The sequence below is a fragment of the Lissotriton vulgaris genome, chromosome 11, assembly GCF_964263255.1.
Source record: "Lissotriton vulgaris chromosome 11, aLisVul1.2, whole genome shotgun sequence".
Lineage (NCBI taxonomy): Eukaryota > Metazoa > Chordata > Amphibia > Caudata > Salamandridae > Lissotriton > Lissotriton vulgaris.
In genome coordinates, this window is record NC_141699.1 from 78,502,071 (window position 1) to 78,519,902 (window position 17,832).

The window sequence follows — 17,832 nt, forward strand, 5'->3', positions numbered from 1 at the left end:
ACTGCGCCTTCCTCCTTCACTGGCTTATTCCCTCAGTTGGCCTCTCCTTCCCCCCTCACTTGCTCATTCCCTCTATTGACCTCTTCTTCCTCCATTACTAACTCATTCACTCTGTTGACTTTTCCTTCTTCCCTCACCAGTTCATTCCCTCAGTTACCTTACGTTCTTTCTTCACTAGCTCATTCCCTTCATTGACCGTTCTTATGTTCCTCATTCCTTCAGTTGACTTTTCCTTCCTCTCTCACTAAGTCATTTCCTCCATTGACCATTCCTTACTCTCTCACAAGAGCGGTCACTTTGTTGACCGTTTCTTTCTCCCTCACTAGCTCATTCACTCAGTTGACCTTCACCCCTTCACTATTTTGTTCCCTCCATTGGCCTTTCCTTCCTCCCTCACTAGCTTGTTCTCTCTGCTGACTTTTCTTTCCTTCCTCACTAGTTTAGCCCCTCTATCAGTCATTCACTTCCTTCCCCACTAGCTAATTCCCTCGGTTGGGCTTTCCATAGCCCATCCTTCCATTAACCATTCCCTTCTCCCTCACTATCTCATTCACTCCATTGACGTGTCCTTCTTCTCTCTTTAATTTATTCCCTCTATCAATGTTCCCCTTGCCCCATCACTAGCTCATTCCCTCCGTTGGCCTTTTCTTCCCCTCTCATCAGCTAATTCACTCCGTTGCGTTTTCCTTCAGTGGCCATTCCTCCTTCCTTCCATGTTTTATCCCCTCCTCCACCACCTCATTCATTTCCTCTATGGGCCCTTTGACCCCTCCTCTCTCTACCGCGCTCCCCTCACCAACCGCTCGCTTCCTCCGTCACTTCCCTCCCGCCCTCCCTCATACACTCTCCGGTGCTTGGCATGCTGCCTCTGCTCCCCTCTACCAGCCCGTTCCGGCACTTATCGACGCACAGAGCCAGCCTCGGCCGGGCACGTCCCCGGGGCGCATTCCAGAGCTGGGATTCCAATCCCGGCCGCGCAGATCAACGGGGTCGTCTGAGACGAAGCGCCTCGTCAAGGCCAGAGAGTGACTCAGCGCTTGGCACAGCCGGGAGAGGTGCCCTTCCATTCCATGTGGCAGTCTGTGTTTAGCAGCAGCAGTGGGCCAAGCGGGGGGAGGAACTCACAATAGAAAGAGAAAAAATACACATTCCAATCATTGAAACATGTCTGACTGGGGCCTGTCAGGTCACACCTTTCAGCATCTTCAGGGACGTTGAAATACTGAGCGACAACATTCCTTGCTTTCAAAATAAGACAGAGAGAACATTTTCGAAAGGAGCGCCTGCGCATTAAAGGCAGAGCCCTTCCCCCACTGTCACTGAACCCCCAGACCTGCAATCACCCCCCCACTCACCGAATCCTTGGACGATTAATTCCCTCATTCCCTCTTCGTTGTGGCGCCACATATATTTCAACCGTCTGGGCTCACGGTAAGAAAAACACACAGCATCGTTCTATTTACTTTCTTTTACATGCTCCCCTTTCATCTCAGCAGGTGTTTAGCTGTGTTGAAATGCTGTACACTGCATATAGTAATTGTGATTAAAAAAACAACCTTTGAATGTTCATTGTTGCCTATTTATCGTGGAGCAAAAATGCCATCAATCGCCCGTAAAGTTCTCACCATGTTCCTAATAGTGAACATTTAGGATAATAGTGAGAACATATTATTATCAGTTTGTCCCCCCTCTCAAATTTAATTTAGCGTGGATATTAGGGTGTATTATTATTTGCACATGATTTCCACATTCCCCATGCAATGACAAGTGAACCCCACACACTCTGGCCACATCATCTACTCTCTGAAGACCGAGGAACGGAAAGACACCAAGAGGGCTTCACCTGAAATGTTTGTTTTGCCCGCCCCTTTCTCTCCGGATTGGCTGGTGAACTCCCACAGCTCTCCCGAGGCGGCCTACTTGACTATAGCCGACGCGCAGACACGCCGAAGGCGCGCCAAAGGAAAACCCGTCTGCACCCGTCCGTGGCCATCCGGGCCTGGGGCCAGAACATCTGCCCGTTTCAACCTCCATCGAGTGCAGTACTCCACCAGTGAACTCAAGAATCCAGCTCCTCTTTCTCGGAGCAGATGTGCAAAGTCCATGCAGGGAAGTGACCCCCTTTTGAAATGTAAACACTGCAACTTCTCTCTAGAGTTCAACTTTAACACCTTGACGCGGTGTGAATTTCGCTGCGGTGCTGGTGAATTAATGAGTGGGTGAAGTTTGGATGCCCCCGTGGCTATCCTCCGCACACGCCCACTGTGATGGCCGTCCTATGCATGGAAGGGGTTAAAGGCCACCAGAGGTGCACTGAGACTCCCCATAGTTACTTTAAGGGTCTCCCCATCAACTGTCGCTCGTTACCTAAACACAAGCAAGAATTCTTTGATATGTTGAGGGACTGGCTTCCCAATGCTTCATTACTTATGGAAACATGGCCCTCAGATGCCTTGGTGCCTGGCATCCAAGATGCACTGCTAACCGGCTATGGACTAGTCAGACACGATTGCCCCTCCTAGCAAGGAGGAGGCATTGTAATCAGTTTCAAACTCACTCTCAAGTGCACCTTCAATGTGGTGGGTATACCGGACTGTAAGGCAGCTCAGTTCTCCTGACTCTTTCAGGCAACAATCCCTTCACTGGACTTCTCATTAATCACCCTCCGTGACAGGCAGCCAAATTCATCTCAACCATAGCGAATACCATTACTCCATTATCTCTACGCAAAAACAAGGTGCTAGTGCTTGGTAATCCTAATCCTCATTTCTAAGCCACAGATTGCCCAGGAGTGACCTTCTTAATGTGAGATCTCAAAACGCTTCACCGGCTCCAAAAAAATATCCAAACCAACGCACGCCAAAGGGCATACGTTAGACACCATTTTCTCCAACGTTCCATCTCTTTCAGTGGACCCCCCATCAGTCTGCTCTGGTCAGATCATCACATGATCCCCTTCTTTTTACCTTCAACTATACCAGCACCCTGTGATCACATTGGCAAGCCCCTCCTCTCCAGAAAATGGGCCAAGGTAACTCTGAGAGCTGTTCTACTGCGCTGGCTGCTTCCAATCCCAAAATGAATGAAGACACTGACTTAGACCTTGCGGCCCACACTCTTGACTCTTGGCTAAACGCGACTCGTGATGGTATAGCTTCCTTGTCCTCCAGACGCGATTCCAGAATGCTCCATTCTGCACTGTGGTTTAATGAACATTAGCGGCAGCTTAGAAACATTGCTAACACCTCAAACGAGAGTGGCAGAAAGATTACAGCCTGATTAGCCACTCTCGTCACCAACTAGCATTGAAACAGTACCACAAGCTCGTTAGAAGTTCGGGCAGAGTTCTTTACCCAGAAAATTGACTCAACGGCCAGACCCACCAAAGAACTCTTATCCCTACTTAAATCCTTATCCTCTCTTGAATGAGGGTCTACTATAGCGACCCCGTCCATTGAGAACTGCAATATAATAGCTTCTTCTGTCGCCTCTAAAGTTGCCAAGATTTATGATATTTTTCCTATTGCCGTCCAGCAGGAAGGCTTTCCATCAGTCATGGACAACGCCGGTGGAATAGTCAGTCTTGACATCCCTTCTCTTGAAGAACTCAATTCTCTCTTCCTGATAATCAAGTCAGGTTCTCCTCTTGATCCTGCCCGCCTAAAATTCTTATCCTGGGCTCAGCAGTCATCCTCCCACATCTAAAGAAACTGATTTCTATGTCCATTAGGGCAGGCACAGTTCCCAAAAAATGGAAACATGCTATGGTGCTCCCTATTCGTAAAAAGCTCTTGCTGGATCCTTCTGTCTTGGAGAATCTTAGACCTACATCTCTTCTGCCTTTTTGCGCAAAAATTCTAGAAAATCATATAAATAACGTGTGAACCATTTTCATCTAATCTAAAGATGTGCTTTACTTCTTTCAATCTGGCTTTAGGGCAAACCACTCTACTGAGTCGGCCTTACTCTTCTCTGTTGAAACTCTTAGATTTAATGCTGACAAAGGTCAGACCTCTGCACTGATACTGCTGGACCTGAGTGCAGCTTTTGACAGCGTCTTCCATGGCCTTCTAATTCAGAGACTATGAGAGTGCGGGGTAGGTGGAAAGGTGCTTAAATGGTTTCAATCCTTTCTCCACGATTGGACCTTCCAGGATATTCAAAAACCCTACGATTCTAAGATTTATACTTTGCCTCAGGGAGTCCCACAGGGTTCTATTCTGAGCCCTACTCTGTTTAATAAACACCTTCGCCAATTAGTAGAAATTATTCACAGACATATGGGTAATTGATGTTGTGTGCTGACGACACCCCACTAATTGTCACACTCTCAGAATCTGAATGTACCTCAGCGAATCAAATCAAATACTGCTTGGCAGAGGTCGCTACTTGGATGACTGACAGCTGTCTGAAATTGAACGCTAATAAAACTGAACTCCTGAGAGTAGGCAGCGCTCCTAAGATCTAGACCTCAGACTGGTGTCCTGACCCTCTTGGCAAGCACCTGGAGCCCAAACCTAAAGTCAAAAATCTAGGAGTATGGTTCAGCTTCAAACTTACCTTTGACGATCAGACCAGGAGCACTGCGGGCAAATGTTTTGGTACCATGAAGGCCTTAGAAAAATCTTGGATCTAATCCCAAATAAAACAGGAAAAACTATTGCCCATGCCCGTATAACCTCTCAAGTGGACTATTGTAATGCTCTGTGTCTGTGGGCTAGTATAGGCAGCCTGGACATTGCTTCAGACAGTACAAAACGTAGCAGCTCGGCTAATACTCAATCTTCCTAGAAGATCTTCCACCTTGGCAGCCCTTCATCAATTTCACTGGCTCCCAGTGGTTAAAAGAGTTGAGTTCAAAGCCATGTGCTTCTGTGGTCGCATTCTTCACTAGCAGAGGCCTAAATATATTCACTCTTTCATTCAACGTTATGTCCTCGGGCCCGCTCTCAGATCTTCTACAGCAAAACTAGACAGGGTGCATAGGGCATTTAAAGCCAAACTGAGGGCTCGCTCCTTCTTTCAGGCTTCCAAAATCGGGAACTTTCTCCCCCACGATTTGAGAGTGGAACCTTCTGAGAAACTTTTCAGATGCAAATTCAAAACCTGGCTTTTCCACTCTTCCTAAATGACTTTCATCTATGTCTTCTCTATCTGGCTCATCAATAATTTTCTCTCTCTATTGGTTCCTGGTCTCAGTGCGGGGACACACCATCTGGTGTAACCAGGCACTTTATAAGCCATATATTGTTATTTCTTATTATTCATTAACCTCTCCCTCGAGGCACAAGCCTATTCATTATCTGGATGCGAGCAATAGGACGTGCATTTGAAGCGCTCAGACCTAAACGGCCACTGAGTGGAAATTACCAAGATATACAAGTCCTAAGGCTCATGCAAACACTTTCAAATCGTGAGCACTTAAACCACTATGAACTGCAAAGACTGGAATGACCTTGGGTGAACTGGTGCTGGTGGGCCCCCAGCATGGAACCCCCACCCTGTGTCTCTTTTGTGAAGGTGTGGTGGGTAATAGGGCACAAACAGGCCCACCACATATTGCAGTGTCCAGCTAAGACCCACCTAACATATTTCACATATTTATACCTAACTGCCATGCAGCATCTTGTCATGCATCACCTCTTCAACCAGTCCTGACTTTTGGTCAACTCACTTTGCATACTGGGATGTTTCACCCCATCGTTTACAAAACTACAATTTCCAGAATGCAATGTGCTGTTCTCTAAAGAACAGCACATATTCTTATGAATATGGTGCAGCCCTGTGTTTCTAAAGTGCCGGAGTATGTCGTTAGCCTTCTGGGCTTAACAACAGGCTCTGCTACTTTCATTACTTTCATTGTAAATATGCCCCCAAGTGCCTCCTTCGTTTGATGAATGTCTTATTTGGTGACAGACTCTGGCCCTGATCGCCTCCACACTTTAATGACTGGCTTCTGGAAGTTAAAGGCTGAAGTCTGGCCCTCGGCAGAAAGGAATAACCTGTTCGCTCAAAATGTAGTTTGTGTTCCAGAGCTTTTCAAAAATAAGCATTTACAATACTGAGGGCGCTGACAATTGCAGTACAGGGCTTTACCTGCTGTTACTCTCTAGGAGTGGGTGATAAATTCTGCTTGGCCGGCGGAGTTGGCAAGGTTTTGGCCATGCGTAACATGGAGTTCCGGCCAAATTCTGCCAACAGCCGTGTGCCTGAGTTTTTTCTTAAGCACGTCTCGCCAACAGAAACTTGGCAAGCATGAGTGAGATTTGGCGTCCCCTATTGTGATTTTTGATCACTAGGAAGGCACCCGGCGACATTTCCCCAGCGTAGCCAGTTGCTGCTGATCGCAGCCATTCATGGTCAGAAAGCTTCTGCTCGTGTAGAAAATCTACTTAAGCGGCAGCAAAATTAACTCAAGAAGCAGCGCCCTCTGAAGTGGTGTTGTTTGCGCTGATTTTTCAGCGCAGAATGAGTTCCTGGCGCTAAAGATCAGCGTGAGCAACGCAATGTGCCTAATTCCGTCCATGTGTGGAACTCTGCGAAATATCTCCGATTTTTCATGTAACTCTGCGGAATTCCACTGAGTGAAACTCCGGGAGTTCCGCCCACCCTTATTATTTTTCTTCTTCCCCATCATGGGTAGGAGCAGAGTTTCATAGTAGTGAGGGCTACAAACGGCTGCAGCATGTGAGCAAAACAACATTGCACGCAGCTCCTCGTCTCACCCATCACAGGCAAGAAATAGGACCCTATGGGTCATATTATAAGAACGGCGATATCATTATCGCCGCTTTAGCGGCAGGAAACTGCCGCTAAAGCAGCGATAAGGGGCTTGATAATATGCCCTAGAGAAGTCCAATAGAAGCCCAGGTTTGTGGTCCTTCACACCAGAACCTGGGCTTCTATTGGTATTCTCTATGACATATTATCAAGCCCTCATTGCCGCTTTAGCTGCAGTTTCCTGCCGCTAAAGCAGCGATAATGTTATTGCAGTTCTTGATAATATGGCCCCATGCCTCTGTCGCATATATGTCCCTACCACAAAACCCAGTGAGAGCCACTGTTCTTCTGCGCCTCCTGATTGGCTAAGTCGAACAGCGGGCTATTAGCGATTGTCGCCCAACTTTTCACATAGCTATACCCTCGAAGACAGTAATCCTATGAATTGCAATAATCTGTATTTTAAGACGATATAATTGATCAATAATATGCCTCACACCACAAAATGCTCATTTTTGGTGCTTACATCATCTTATATTGTTACCAAACTCAACAGCACTCACTTTACCAAACGGAAGTTTAGTGAGCAGACCTTCTGGATATTCAAACACAGAAAATTATACAGTTGTTTTTGTATAGACCTGTATACTGCAGCTCTGATGTAAATAACAGTGTGTTACTACTATCTCTGCACAGCAGGTGCTGAAACCACCCGGTCTACCTTTGTAGCCAGCTAGGAATGCTTCACCATCTCTGGCTCCTGCGGAGAGTCCGACCAGATGAAAAGCGAGGTTTGCTGCACCTTTAGGACGAGGCTTGTGAAGCTATGAATTCAATGTGTTTTAATTATCTATATTGCATTGTGCCTAAAATCCCTTTATAAAAGCCTTTCTTTCATTTTCATGTAACAGGCGAGCTGCAATGACTCTCACCGCCTGTAATAACGAAATGACATAGCTGTTCAACTGTAATAGGTTATTACAGCTGAGCTGTGATGTCATAATGGCTGCAGCCAGAAGCAGCATCCAAGGTGAAAGGCAGGTCACCCAGCATTACAGCAGTTGGTTAAATAACAAAAAACGAGAATTGGATTTTCCTTCTTCTGTTTTTTTTCCTTTTTTTGTGAACAGTGGTCATCAGAAAGGAGATATGTATGGCAATGTGTTTATTTATTGCAAGTGATAAGTCACTATAGGAAACATAGGAGCTCTACATGTTGCTACACATTCTAGGACCCAGCATTTTTTTCCTCAATATTAAACTCTGTCTATTATCTTTAATGCAAAACATTAGTAATGTTTTTGGTGTGTTCAATTTCAAGATAAAGCTAGCGCTTTCATCCTTCATTTCTGCAAATATACTCTCTCTTTCCTCTGAAAGAGCAAGACACCAAAGATTTAGGCAGTTTGTTGGAATGGTTATTGTGTGGCCCTGAATTATAAGGAATAAAATACCCTCTTCTGTATATTAAAAGGATATTGCAAGTTACCTCAGAGTTCCATGACCTTCTAAAAGAACTCTACCGTTGGTCTCATTAATCTATATCACTCTCTGTGACCCATAACATCCTTATAATGTATGACAGTGGGTACTTTAGCCCATATATTATACCACAACCATGACACCTTCCCTCATAGAAATTAAACACAATAAGCAAATTGCCTGAAACGTTGTGTCATCATAGCCAACAAATCACATCATGTGTGATGTAAAACTCAACAACATGAGAAGATGACATAGATCACGTAAAATCTGATTACATAAACCTTCCCGAACCAGCGCATCGGCCCCTGATTATGCTGACAGTGGGCGCTATGTGTAAAGAAGACTCTGATCTGAGCTTGAAAACTCACCTCTTTAAGAAACACTGCGTCACAATGCATTAACCTCCTACAGCCCACCTTACTCTCACTGGCTCCAAGCTAGTGTTTGACCATGTACAGCGCCCCACTGCTTTTCGCTAAGTGCTGGCTAGAAATACGCTATATACATACATCAATACATATGCACATACATATACGAACATAGATACATCTTGTGCATGTGTCTATTCAAGCTGTACATAAGTGAGTAAACAACCCTGCATGCAAAAAGCTACACATGCAATGAAATTTGATTCCGGGAGCGAATGAGATGTTTTCTACCACTCTCTGAAAGCTCTGGTGGCCACGGGAGTGCGATGTTTTCTTCTTCGCCTTCTAGTGCTCCTGAGATAGTTGGGTGGAGAGTGAGCCTTTCTAGTAGGGCAGACTCTCCACCCTGCCCTGCGGTTGGAATGAGTCCACTGTGAAGTGTGCGCAGGAAGCTAGACATGTCTCCCTGCTCATTCAGTATTTGGCCTCTGTACTGCGACTTTGATAGCTATACAGAAATGTTACTTTTATATTATAGGTTCTTTTAACGCCCTTATGAGTCACATATGAGTACTTCTGATAGCGTTGGCCACACAGGGTGAGTTGAGAGATGTTTTTTGTGGGAGAGGGGACAACAGGACAAGCTGTGCTGTGATATGGTGAAGGGTGGCATGTGTCGGGTACTTTTAATGAATGCACTCACTTTAACAATGGTGACAACTGTTACAGCGTTTTCTCACAGTATTTCTTTCTTTTAATGTCGAGGTTAAAAGCTTAATTACTCTGTATCTTGAAACCACTAGGCCACAGCGCCACTGGTCTCCAGTCACAGGGCTCATATGGACCCTAGCCCATGGCCCCTGGCCCTACTCCTATTCACCTTTCAACCAAGTTCAGAGGGTCAGCAAGATGCGGTCTCGTTGCGTACCTGCTGGCTGCAAAACCAGTAGATGTGAAGTTAATACCAGCGCCCCCATTGGAAGGCCATGTGTGATCTTGTGCAACTTAGTAACATTGCCCTTACTAGCCACAATTGGGGACATGGGGGATATGCAGCAAATCACTGTGAAAGGCATTAGGAACTGGACATTGAGGTAACGTGCAGGGTGAAGGCACTCACCGTTGAGCTGGTTGTAGACCACCTCCTCCAGGTGGTCCAGCCGCTGCAGGATGGACTCGCGGTCAAGGAGCGGGCCCACCTTGGCGTTGCGGCTGCGCACCCGGCGGTCCGAGCTCCGCACGATCTGCACCAGCTCCTGGGAGCGGTCCTGGATGCGGCAGTACACCGAGAACAGGATGATCCCCACGAAGACCAGGATGTTGACGGTCAGCAAGGTTTTGATCTTCCGGGCCACCGCCATGGGAGCCGGGGGCACGGGGCCTCAAGGAGCAGCCGTCTCGCGGGTGCATCGACGCCGGCTCCCAGGACCTCGGGTGGGGCGAGGGGCTGCCAACAGGGTGGGTGCAAAGAGAGGCTTCCAGGAGTACGTGTGAACGGTCAAGGCTCCCTGGACTTCTGAGGGGGCCAGGGGGCTATGGTCTGCCAATAGGGTGATGAAAGAGACAACTTCCAGGGCCACGAGTGAAGGATGAAGGCTCCCAGGACCAGAGGTGGAAGCGCCAGGGACCTCAGGGGGTAGGTGTGTATTGCCAAGACCAGTGCCAGAGGAGGGTGAAACGGGGCTGACAAGAAACGACAGGTGGAAACTGACACCACATCAAACCACGGCCGCAGCAGTACCTGATCCGACCTCCTGCCCCCTTTTCCTTACACGAGGCACATCTTTTAAAAGGAGTCAGGGGGTCCACGGTGGCGTTACGAGGTAAGATGTCTCAGAGGGTTGGCCAACAGCTGCAGAGATTTGTGTGTAAACTCGCAAATTCGAATCCAGAAATGGCTGACTCAACCTTTCATCCTGCAGAGGTTCCCTTAGGACGGGAAATGCGACCTGTCCCCAAAGCGGCAAGAAGCGGTTCAGTTGCGTGTCTCCCTGGCATTCAGAAAAGAAGAGCTGCAGGGAGCCCTGGGTGTTTACAGCGGCGTGGGCTCTTATTTGTTTTCTTTCGTGGAGAGTAATTATTTCCGGGAGCAGTGCCTTTTGGGAGATGTTATCACAATAGAATGCGCGAGTCAATCAATGCAAGAGTCAATCATTGTATTCACCAGGGGTAGAGATGGGGGGGGGGGGCAAGTGGCCCTCTCTGGGTTTACTGTAGGCTTCAGTCAAAGAGGCAGAACTGCGGGCGGTCGCACTTCCCAATCCCTGCTCCACGCAGCGGGTCCGAGGGGCGGGGTTGAGTGGGGATTGTCCCTTCTTAAATTTTCGGAACCTGTTCCATGCAGGCCCTCCCAGGGGTGGAATGAGTCATGGGTGGGAGGAGTGAGCTGGAGAACGGTCTGTCCTTTCTTAAATACTTAAATGCTCCGTGCCTGCTGTATGCAGGGCTGCCAAGTAGCGGGGTTGAGGTGCGAGCTGCCCCTTCCTAAATGTTCAATGCCTGCTCCATGCAGGGCTTATAATTGGCGAAATGAGTGCGTACTGTCTCTTAAAGGTTCAGTGCCTGCTCCATGCAGCGGTGTCAGGGGCCGAGGATGGGCGTCTTCACTGTCCGGTGCCTGCACCGCGCGGGCCTGCAGCGGATGGGGGGTGGGCTGTGGAATGTCCCTTCCGCGCTCTTGAGATGCTTGCTCAGTACAGGGTGCTACGGGGCCAGATATTCTTTGTGGCTTACCCCTATTCGTCTGGCAGAACCGCTCAGTCACCACACCAGCTGGCTTCCCACCCTCTGTTCTTAGAAAGGGGGCAGCGCGCGGAGCCAACGAAGGGGGCTTTTGTTCTCGGAACAAAGCCGCCTCGTGCCCTGCTTTTGTAAAAGGAGATGGAGAGCGAACATTGGTGGCAACGTCTGTCCCCGACTCCCTGCACGAGCGCAGTCCCTGACTCTCTCTAGGGCCGGGAGGGATAGACGTGGAGACAGGGTCTGCCCTCTTCTGCCCCGCAGTTGGAATGTTGCAATGAAACCAGCCCCCCTGCTTCCTAACCCGTGAATGAGGGGCTGTGGTCGGCCAATCGAAGAGGCTGTTCTCTCAGTACATCAATCAGTGCTCAATTGATAGAGACTCAGAGATAGTGCCATCAACTTCTTCCATCGTGATGATGATGTGCGAGTCAAGCATCCTTTTACAGGCAGAAGGCGCCTAAAGCTGGTTCAGTTTACCGTGGCACTTTAAAGTCTCTTCGTTCTGCTGCTAACGGGAACAGCCCCTTCCGACCCTCTCCACGCGTCTAAATCAAATTAGGAATCTTTGAGGGTGTGAGAAGGGGACAGGAGTGGTGAAGGAAATATCCTTCCAGGGCAGTCCGTGTAAATAGTGCCGTTTATATATCGCAACTTTCACCTGGCCGTGTTTCAAAGTGAGGCACCCAGTGTCGCCAGGAAAGAGCTGTGTGATCCTCGGCTTCTCAAGGGGGCAGTTTGTTGCTCCAGACTCCCACCTTTCGGCAACAAGTGCAATATGCGCCTGGAGCTCTCCCTTCAGCACCACAACGCGGTTTGCGGTGCCCAGTCTAACGCGGATGGGTCCGGTTCCTTCAGCACCAGAACTCCCTGTCTCTATCTCTTTCTTTCTCTCTGATCAGCACGTGGAGCAGTCCCTTCAGTAGCCTGTCGCTGAGCCTGTCGCTGAGTGGTTGATAGAGCTATCCCTTCAGCAACACGCCTCCCTATAGCATCTGTCCGAGCAGCGCCGGAGCTGTCCCTTCAGCACCACAGCGCCCTATGGCTATCCCCCGGAGAAGCCTTTGGAGCTGTCCCTTCAGCACCTCTTCTCCCTAAAACCCTCTGCTGAGCACCGCATGGAGCTGTCCCTTCAGCACCACAATTCTCTGTATGCCTCCCTGATCAGTGCTTGGAGCTGTCCCTTCAGCACCACAATGTTTTACGGCTAGCTCTCTGAGCGGCGTTTGGAGCTGTCCCTTCAGCACCAAGCATCCCCATAGCTCTCTATCTGATCAGCGCTCGGAGCTGTCCCTTCAATACCACGATTCTCTTTATCTCGAGCGGCGCTTGGAGCCGCCCCTCCAGCACTAGGCGAGCAGAGATTTTGAGCTGCACCTGAAATATGAGCGGCGCTTGGAGCCTCTTTGCATTGCGCGGCTTGAAGCCTTCACTGTGGCGGCAATGGGGGCTGTCCCTTCAGCAACACTGCGCCCTGTGTGTCTCTCTCTGTGTGGGCGGCGCTGGGTGAGTGGGGCTGTCTCTTCAACACCAGCGTGATTTGTGATGTCTTGCTTCGGAGTTACACTCTGGGTATCGCTCTAAGCAGTAGACCAATAAGTATCTGATCTGGGCAGACACAAACCTAGAAGGAGGGGCCAGGCAGAATGAGGATGGGCCGAGGGAGGGGACTATGGACGGGGAGGGTTAGTTACAGCAACGGACGTTTGTTGGCTCCAGTACCCAGTCCCTGCAGTTTCAGAAAAGAGACAAGTTGATTCAGCATCCTTGCAGTCTCAGAAAGGAGACGGGTTGGTTCAGCACTAGGAGTTATCCCTTCCAGAAACTTCTCTCTGTTCCCGGTTCTGGGAGGCACTTTTGACTCACGGGTCCTTCTTAAAACATATTTTCAGCAGAACATATTCCAGAATTTGTTTTGTGCTGCCTCGACTCGCCTTTCAGGCCCCTCCAGCTCATAGGCACGCGGGGACTAAGGGTAGCAGGTCTTTGATGAACCTATGTCCACTCCACGGGTACTCTTGTTAGGTGTGCTGAAAGCATTTCGACTCCTCCTTTCAGCAGCAATAGACGAATCCTCGCAGTTCCACAAAGAGCCTGCTCTGTTTCTGAGACCTGCATGAGGCACCTTCTCTGTAGTATCCCGCGTAGACAGATGCATTTGTTGGTGGTTCTAAGAGACTCCTCCTTTCAACAGCATATGTCCCAGCACCTGATTAGTGAATCTCCTGCCTCTGCTTCAAGTCGCTGCATTTCAGAGGCATCCAGAGGGTAGGGAGAGCTGTCCCTTAGCAGCCAGTGTGAAGTGTAGTCTCAGAGGACGAGCCGTCTCTTTCAGAACACCTACCCCAGGTCCTAATACTGGACGATTCGGGAAAGGGGTCCGGTCCAATCACGTCCCTTACAGGGGGATCCCCGAATCCTGTCTCTCCTAGCAGCTCCTCCGTCACTGCCGGGTATCTTCAATCTGTATTGAGAGCCGCTCTCTCCAAGCAGTGCCTGATTCTGTTTAGAAAGGGGTGGGGGGAGGGGAGGCAGCTGTCCCTTTCAGGGACGCTTATCCCAGTCTCTGAAAATTGCAAGAGTAAAAGAGTGAGGCGTGCTCCGAGGGAAGGGGGCTCAGAGGCCTGTCCCACTTGGCGATTCCTGCAGTCTAAGAGTGGTTGAAACTTAGCTCCTCATTGCACAATGAGACACTTGACCCCACAGTGTCTCATGAGGTTCTTTCTGTGGGCGATGCTGGCAGCTGTCTCTTCAGCACCACACTGTGCGTCTCTTTGAAGCTCTCTGTCTGAGTGATGCTGGCAGCTGTCTCTTCAGCACCACACTGTGCGGTTCTTTGAAGCTCTCTGTCTGAGTGATGCTGGCAGCTGTCTCTTTAGCACCCCACTGGGCGTCTCTTTGAAGCTCTCTGTCTGGGTGATGCTGGCAGCTGTCTCTTCAGCACCACACTGGGCGTCTCTTTGAAGCTCCCTGTCTGAGTGATGCTGGCAGCTGTCTCTTCAGCACCACACTGTGCGTCTCTTTGAAGCTCTCTGTCTGAGTGATGCTGGCAGCTGTCTCTTCAGCACCACACTGTTCGGTTCTTTGAAGCTCTCTGTCTGAGTGATGCTGGCAGCTGTCTCTTCAGCACCACACTGGGCATCTCTTTGAAGCTCTCTGTCTGAGTGATGCTGGCAGCTGTCTCTTCAGCACCACACTGTGCGGTTCTTTGAAGCTCTCTGTCTGAGTGATGCTGGCTGCTGTCTCTTCAGCACCACACTGGGCGTCTCTTTGAAGCTCTCTGTCTGAGTGATGCTGGCAGCGGTCTCTTCAGCACCACACTGGGCGTCTCTTTGAAGCGCTCTGTCTGAGTGATGCTAGCAGCTGTCTCTACAGCACCACGCAGTCCAGCGAGGCTCTTTCCGTGGATGGCGCGGCCGCTGTCTCTTCAGCACCCCATGTCTGCTCCTCGCAGCCTCAGAGGGGAGCACCAGGTCACATGAGTGATGGGAGTCGCTTGCCCTTTACCCTCCACCCCGTCCTCTTCCCAAGGGTGAGTGACCGGGCGCTGCTGCGAGGCTGCCTCTCACCACAGCCAGCAGCTCCCTCCAGCATCCCCAGCCGTCCGTCCAGGGCTGCCCAGAGCGCTCTCTCCTTGCTAGGGGGCTACCGGTGCCTCTCGCCCGGGGACGGAAGCAGGCTCGTTCCACAGTCTTCGTTCCTTGCCAGGCTGGCTCGGGTGGCGGTGGGCTCGGATGCAGGTCCCCGGTAGGAGTGTTTCGTCTCCCTATGCCAAGGGAGCTTGCTCCGTGTGCACCGGCCGTGTGTGGATGTTGTCTCTGCCAGCAATGACACGCCCAACGCAGAGCGGAGTGACGTGTGCACGACCACTCCCCTATTCAGATGAGCGTCCCTGCAATAACCTTAGGGTTGTGTGCTGCGATAGGGACGGAACGTGCGATAACCCTGGAGGCCGGGTCCTGCTAGTGCCCTGGGGAGTAGGCACTGGGTTCTGCGATACCTCTAGGGGATGGTCCGCGTGCTAGAGGCTGGGTCCTGTGAAAACCCTAGGCCCTGCGATATCCCTAGACACCGGTTCCTACCATAGAGACTGAGGCTGATAATAACCGTAGGTACGGGGCCCTGCGATAGCCCTTCAGGCTGATACCTAGGAGAACCCTAGGGACAGCTCCTGCGCTAGGGAGCGGGCCCTGCTCTATGCCTAAGGGCTGGGCCCTCCGAAAAGCCCAGGGTCCGATTTCTGCCATAGACATGAGGCCTGTGATAACTCTAGGAGCTAGGCACTGCGCTGGGGACTGGGCCCTGTGATAACCACAGGAGCTGGACCCTGTGCTTGGGACTGGGCCCCGCGATAACCATAGTAGCTGGACCCTGCGAGAACCCTAGGAGCTGGACCCTGTGCTAGGGACTGGGCCCTGCGATAACCATAGGAGCTGGACCCTGTGCTAGGGACTGGGCCCCGCGATAACCATAGGAGCTGGACCCTGTGCTAGGGACTGGGCCCCGCGATAACCATAAGGGCTGGGCCCTGCGAGAACCCTAGGAGCTAGACCCTGTGCTAGGGACTGGGCTCCGCGATAACCATAGGAGCTGGGTTCTGTGCTAGGGACTGGGCTCCGCGATAACCATAGGAGCTGGACCCTGTGCTAGGGACTTGGGATCCGCGATAACCATAGGAGCTGGACCCTGTGCTAGGGACTGGGCCCTGTGATAACCATAGGAGCTGGACCCTGTGCTAGGGACTGGGCCCTGTGATAACCATAGGAGCTGGACCCTGTGCTAGGGACTGGGCTCCGCGATAACCATAGGAGCTGGACCCTGTGCTAGGGACTTGGGATCTGCAATAACCATAGGAGCTGGACCCTGTGCTGGGGACTGGGCCCCGCGATAACCATAAGGGCTGGGCCCTCCGAGAACCCTAGGAGCTGGACCCTGTGCTAGGGACTGGGCCCCGCGATAACCATAGGAGCTGGACCCTGTGCTAGGGACTGGGCCCCGCGATAACCATAAGGGCTGGGCCCTGAGAGAACCCTAGGAGCTGGACCCTGTGCTAGGGACTGGGCTCTGCGATAACCATGGGAGCTGGACCCTGTGCTAGGGACTTGGGATCCGCGATAACCATAGGAGCTGGACCCTGTGCTAGGGACTGTGCCCGCGATAACCATAAGGGCTGGGCCCTGCGAGAACCCTAGGATCTGGACCCTGGGCTAGGGACTGGGCCCCGCGATAACCATAAGGGCTGGGCCCGGCGAGAACCCTAGGAGCTGAGTCTTGCAATATCCTTAAAGGCTGGGCCCCCTGAGAACCATAGGGGCCGATTGTAGCAATAGAGAGTGAGGCCTGTGATAACCCTTGGATCTGGGCCCCGCATTAATCATGGGGACTGGTCATGCATTAGGGACTGGGCCCTGCAATAACCACAGAGGCTGGGCCCTGCGTTAATCATAGGGACTGGTCATGCATTAGGGACTGGGCCCTGCAATAACCATAGAGGCTGGACTCTACGATAACCATAGGGGCTTGGTTCTTTCTAGGGACTTGGCCTTCTGATAACCATAGGGGCTGTGCCCTGCGGTAACCATAGGGGATGGGTCTGCCTAGGGACTGGTCCCTGTGATAACCATAGGAGCTAGGCCCTGCGATAACAATGGGTGCTAGGATGTGCCTAGGGACTGGGATTAACCGAGAATCATAGTGGCTGGTCATGCACGAGGGACTGGGCCCTGTGATAACCATATTGACTGGGTCCTGCGATATCCATAGGAGCTGGGGTTGCATGAATCTACATATACAGTGCAGTCTGGACCCTGCATTGAGCCTATGTTGTATATAATATGTTAACTAACCCTAGAGTCTGCATTCTGCATTAACACTGCACTATTTATTATGCATTAGCTAACACAACAATGTGGACCCTGCATTGACCCTACACTGTATATACTACATTAACCAGCCCTACAGTTGGAAATGTGCATCCACCAACCCTACGGTCTGGATCCTGCATTATCCCTACACTGCTGATTATGCAGTAACTAATATAACAGTCTAGAGCCTACATTTACCCTACGCTGCATATAATACATTACCCAGCCCTACAGTTAGGATTGTGCATTAACCAACCCTACAGCCTGGGTCCGGCATTAACCCTACACTGTTATTATGCATTAGCTAACACTACAATGTAGACTCTACATTTACCCTACGCTGCATATAATACATTACCCAGCCCTACTGGAGTTCTGGACTTTTTGGTTCCGTCCAGAGGTGTCAGGGTACAACACCCAAAGACCCCGGAGTTCCACCTGCCTTGGTGCACAAATGAACAGAAACACGGGCTTCTCGATGGTGGCGTCAAAGACCAAAGGTTTATTACTGCAGGGACACAGAAGTCACAGAATCTACACACGGGCAGAAACTAGGAGCCTGTTCGATTTGTACAAAGTGGGTTGCTCCTTATATACTAAAAATTGTGCTCTAGGCAAATATTTCACATGTCGGTACATTCCCAAACCTTTTGTGT

The 17,832-nt window shown here is 50.4% G+C and overlaps 1 protein-coding gene across 1 annotated transcript in view; it reads right to left on the minus strand.

Annotated features, from left to right (window-relative positions):
* GALNT9 (polypeptide N-acetylgalactosaminyltransferase 9) overlaps positions 1-10,061 on the minus strand; it is a 739,748-nt gene extending 729,687 nt beyond the window's left edge. Inside the window, exon 1 of the mRNA XM_086944705.1 lies at positions 9,694-10,061. Coding sequence (XP_086800831.1) covers positions 9,694-9,934 — 241 coding nt within the window. The 5' untranslated portion in view covers positions 9,935-10,061. The remainder of the gene's footprint in view (positions 1-9,693) is intronic.
* Between the last annotated feature and the right edge of the window lie 7,771 nt (positions 10,062-17,832).